The sequence below is a fragment of the Nilaparvata lugens genome, chromosome 3 (assembly GCF_014356525.2).
Source record: "Nilaparvata lugens isolate BPH chromosome 3, ASM1435652v1, whole genome shotgun sequence".
NCBI lineage: Eukaryota > Metazoa > Arthropoda > Insecta > Hemiptera > Delphacidae > Nilaparvata > Nilaparvata lugens.
Window position 1 is genome coordinate 40,886,666 of NC_052506.1, and position 5,648 is coordinate 40,892,313.

At 36.3% G+C, this 5,648-nt stretch overlaps 1 protein-coding gene across 1 annotated transcript; it reads right to left on the minus strand.

The window, feature by feature from the left end:
• Positions 1 to 210: 210 nt before the first annotated feature.
• On the minus strand, positions 211 to 729 carry LOC120350224. The gene has a single exon (XM_039422790.1). The coding sequence runs from the start codon at positions 727 to 729 to the stop codon at positions 211 to 213; it is 519 nt and encodes a 172-aa protein (XP_039278724.1).
• Positions 730 to 5,648: the final 4,919 nt, after the last annotated feature.

Sequence of the window (5,648 nt, forward strand, 5' to 3'; positions counted from 1 at the left end):
TTCTTGGAATTATAACTTAGACACTATTTTGTTCCACAACTGTCGATTTCTTGCAGTGGTTGCCCATGCGTGTCCTACCCTTTGACATAGCTCGTCCCTCCATCGGGTTGGTGGCCGTCCTCTGCTCCTGGTCCTGTCCCTCGGCACCCACTCAGTGCAAGTCCTGGTCCACCGGTTTTCGTCCATTCTCGCGACGTGGCCCGCCCACTTTCACTTCAATATGTGCGCCTCTCGTTGTAGGTATTTGACGCGCACTCTTCTCAATATATCAGTGTTTCTTGAACGTACACTCAGCCGCATGCGAAGAATGCTACGCAGTATTTTCGTTTGTGTGGTCTCCAACCTCCTGTCCAAGTACTCTGTGAGCGCCCATGTTTGCGAGCCATACAATATCGTCGGATAGACACACATGGATAGCGCTTTTCCTTTCAAATTATTTGAGTAATTGCCCTTGAAGATGCGTTTCAGTGCCCAATATTTCTTCCACCCTTTATCAATTCTGTGCTTGATTTCTTTCACAGATCTGTTGACAAACGATATAACCTGGCCCAGATATTCGTAGTCTTCCACATAATCAAGAATTCCACAGTCGATTTCTACCCTTATTTTTTCGGAATTTGTCATTAATCTGGTCTTCTGAGCATTCAAGTGGAGGCCAATCGTTTTGCTAGCCTTCAGCAGTTCCTTCATCATCTCTTCCATTTGCTCGGCGCTCTCTGCCACAACCATCACATCATCTGCAAATCTAAGATTTGATAGTTTTTTCCCATCATTCTGAGGCCCTTATCCTCCCACTCCAGCCTTCGAAAAATGTAATCCAAGCAGCAGTTGAATAATATTGGGGAGAGTGGGCAGCCCTGTTTCAATCCTTTCTCAATTTTTATGCTCTTTCCTTTTCTCTCCAGCTCCACATAGATTTCTGTATTATCATATAGACTTTTAATCACGTCAATGTACATTCTGTCTATGCCAGCTTCTTCGAGGGCATCCCACATCCTGCAATGACTCACACTGTCGAATGCTTTTTGGTAATCCACTAGACATAGGTAGAGCGGTATGTTATATTCCATCGATTTTTCTATTATCTGATTTGCAGCTTGAAGGTGATCTATTGTAGAATATCCTGGCCTGAATCCTGCTTGCTCAGTGGGGTGATTTTCATAAACTTTGTTCAGTAATCTATTTTTAATTATGGAAGCGAATAGCTTATACAGCACTGAGGGGAGAGTGATTGGTCTATAATTCTCAACATCCAGTCTTGAACCTTTCTTGAATATCATAATCACTTTATTTCTCTTCCATGCTAGAGGTATTGTTTTTTCTCTCAAGATTTTGTTGAATAAAAGTTTTAGCGGCTTCAATAGTTTTTCAAGTCCTGTAATCACTGCTTCGCCTGTGATTCCATCATCTCCAGGAGCTTTACCTTTCTTAAGACTTTTAATAGCATTGAATATTTCTGCCTCTAATATTTCCGCTGCTTCAAAATCGAATTCAGTCGCTTGTTGATTTTCTCGTATAGCCCATCTTTCGTCTCCATTGTCCTTCTTGTATAAATTCTCATAAAATACTGATATATGGTTTATAATTCGACTTCTTTCTGTCGCAATCCCACCTTCTGTATTCAATTTGGCAATCCATTTTTTTCTAGTACTGCTGAGCTCTTGATTGATCTTTTTAGTTGACCCTGTTGTCAGCATTATTGAATTTATTACATTTTCTTCGTATTCTTTTGTCTCTTTCCTAATTCTTGCTCGTACTTCTTTTCTGAGATTTTTGTGCTCCTCCTTCTCCTCGTCTGTCTTCTCAACAATTCTATTCAATCTCTCACGTTCTTCAATCAAATTCATTGTTTCAGTTGAGATTTTCTTGCTTCTTCTTTCCCCTCTCTGTACTCTTTCCAATCTGTTGGAAGCTATTCGAATCGAATGTACAAGTCCGGTATATATTTCTTCAATACTATTGTTTTGGGTTATATGTAGTTTTCTAATTTCTTCTGCTAAATTTTCAACATATCTTCCACTGTTTGTCTCCTCTATTCTCGTTCTTCTTTGTTTGATGAAAAACCTTCTTTTATGTAGCTTCATTTCACTCATCAGCATTCTGTGGTCAGAGTCGTACTTGAATGTTTTCATTACGGCTAGGTGTTGTACAGTGTTGTTCCTCTGCTCCACCATAAAGTAGTCGATCTCATGCAAGCCTCCAATTGGGGATTTCCATGTCCACTTGTCTTCAATACTTCCTCTAAATAGCATATTTACAATCTTGAGATTATTGCTTAGGGCAAAATCCAGTAGCATTTCGCCTCTTTCATTTCCAATACTAGCTTCCCCCATCTCAGCGCTCCTTGCAATCTTTGCGTTGAAATCTCCCATCACTATTAGTCTTTCTCCTGCTCGTTTTTGTATCATTATACCTTCTAGTCTCTCGTAAAAAAGTTCTATTTCTTCCTCATTACTGTCGGATGTTGGTGCATGTACTTGTATTATCATTAGCTTATTGTTTCCAATTGATATTTTTATGAACGCAATTCTGTCTGATATGGGTTTAAATTCGGTGATCTTATTTTTGTGTTGTTTATTCACAAAAAAGCCAACTCCTCTGTTCCCTCTTGTGGCTGCTGAGTGACAGAAGATATGCCCACTATTTCGCTCTACTACTTCTTCGTAGCTTCTCCTGATTTCAGCTAAGCCTAAAACATCCCATTCGATCTCCTTCATTGCTAGCTCAAGCTCCATAATTTTATCTTCTCCTAGGACAGACCTTGCATTAAATGTGCCTATGTGTATAAGTTTTCCATTTCTAGTTGAACTATTCTTGTTTAATTCCTGAATGAATCCGGTCCTGTGTATTCTTAGTTTTTGCTATGTCTGATTATTTACAGTTTTTTGACATTCCTCTTTTCTTTCTTCTGGTCTCTCAATCAGCTGTTTGTTTTGATGAGTGGATTTTTGCTCATTCACCTTGCTCGCTTCTTCACACGCATTGCTGTGCTTGGTGAGGAAACTCTCTATGCTTCTATTACCTTCCACCCTTCTCCCATTCCTCCCAGACTGCTTTCCATGGCGACTTTTGCTTTCCTCTTCCTGATTCCTGATTCATTTTTATAGCGTCTATCATCTTGGAGCCTTCTCTTCTCTCTCAGTATAATTCTTTTTATTGTAATTGAATTCAATTTCACTAACACAGGTGCTCTTTCTTTACTCTTATTTCTTTTCCATAACTCTTTGATATAGTTACCATTTATTTCAGGGACTAGGAACTTGAGAACGTTCATGATCTGATCATTCATTTCAAAATAGCTTCTACTCTGAACTCCATAGATAAGTAAATTAAACTTCCGCTCACTCTCCTCTACAATCTTTACTTTTTCTGCATAGTTTTGTTTCAAGGTATTTATATCTGATTTTATTCCCTCTATTTCATCTTCAAAACGAGAATTCATTGCATCCACTTTGTTGTCTAATGAATCAAGCTTCTCTAATTTATCCAGAATCCTATCCAATTTCTCCTCTATTTGTGACATATTGTACTCTAGGATGTTAGAATGGTTATATTTTGAATGAAAATATGCTGTTCGATTTTGAAATTCGTCCTAAGGATGGAAGCGCCTTTAATATTCTTTCGTATTTCCCTGTCATTGATCATCTGGTACTTTTTCGGTTTTCATGATTTCTGCAGGTAGTTCAAAGTCCAACTTGCGATCCACCTGTGTTGGAGGTCTCTGCTTTGGCTTCTTCTTTCTAACCTACAATAGTTCAACTTCCATTTTCCAATGTCCAAAGCTCATCACAGATTGTAATTTACACAAAACAAATTTGATAGCTTGTCACTGTTAGTCTTTAAATTGTTGAATTGGTAACTTTTAACGACACTATTAGAATTTTAAACTGTTTGATTTGAAATTTCACTTGAGCACGATCTCACTAAAGTTTCTCACAGCAGTCAAGGCTGCCAACCGTAGAATAAGGTATGAAGACTAAATAATAATAAATTAATCATATAAATCAATACATATCCATTTTTATGAGTAGAATAAGACAAATTTTTTTATCTCTTTTCAAAACATATAGAAAAAACATTTCTGTACTAACCTTTTTTATACAATTGAAGATCAAAACGGCAGTGGTGTGTCCTAGGATACTTTCTCATAAAGAGAAGTGTGTGGCTGTGTGCTGAAACGCTAGGTCCTAGAACTGAACAGGGGGGAGATATGTCTTCTATATTTCTTGACTGAACATTGATGGTCCTCTCACTATTGTGAACACTATATATACACTCCAGAGTGGGTTTGAGGCCTTCTGATTTATTTTCATTTATTTTTGATTTTTTGTTATTAATTTTTTTTTTGTTATTATTTTTCTTCTAAGTTTTTTTCTTCTTTTCTCTAAGTTTTTTCACTAATTTTTTTTCCAAGTTTTTTTTCTCTGAGTTTGAAGTTTTGTTTGACCTTTACCTTGACCTTGACCTTGACCTTTTGACCTTGAGGTTAGGTTAGGTTAGTTGGGTTAGGTTAGGTTGGGTTGAAATTTCTTTCCTAAGTTAGGTTAGGTTGGGTGGAGAATTCTGGTGCAGTGTGCTAGAGTCGCCATTTCTTTACTACTGTTGTTTATCAAAAACTTATATGCATGTCATTTATCTATTAAGAAAGGTCCTTATTGTGGTGCTCCAAAATACTTTAATCTCTTCCTGTTTAAAGTAGCAATTTTTTGAGCTACAAACTGGTTTACGTTACTGCACCTCAATTCAATCTCAATTTTTGAAGCATTCAGATTTTCCTCCAGGATCCGGTGTTTGAACATTTCTAGAACAGTTCAAAGTATACAATCTTCACAAATAAGGATTTTATTTCCTGAATTAATCTGATATCAAATTTATTTAATAACCTAAAAATGTATTTGAATATTCATGACTCTCCCTCTCATGAAAGGAAAGTCCAAGATAACACAAGAGCGTTTTTTTTTTAATGTGAAAATTATGTCCTCACAGTTTTACATTATAACGTCATATTCTGGTGGAAAAGTCGAGAAAATCCCATTTTTTTCACGTGAAAAAAGTGGAAATGTTCCAACTTTTCACTTGAAAAATATGTGAAACTGAAACTTGAAAATAAGGTTTTTTTTTGTTTCCACATTTTCACATTATACTGAACATGTATACTGAACTCTCAGAAAAGAACATGAATAAAACGGGTCTTTCTACATTTCTTGTCCCACATTTGGTCATTTCTTTCGCATGAAAATTTCCAAAAATTCACATGAAAAAGATGGAGAAGGATTACCTTAATTATTCTGAATGAATAACCTTTTCAATTCTTTATTTTTACATTGAAAAACTATAAATCTTATAAAACTTTTGAATAACCACAATATAATGTGAAGTAGATTCTCTACCCTAACTTTACAATAATTTTACACAAAACTGAATAAAAATTAAATTCAACTATAAAGTCAAAGACAAATGGATTTATCCTAGTAAGTGATATATGCAATCTCAATCTAACAGCTAGACACTAATAATTACAATAATCTGGTGTGGTGCACTCACACAACTTTCCTTGCTGTTATGAAAATTGATCACCTGACGCTAGTGTTCACGTGCATCTCAAATCTTCTATGCAGAGTATGCATAAGATCTAAGCCAGCTGGTGA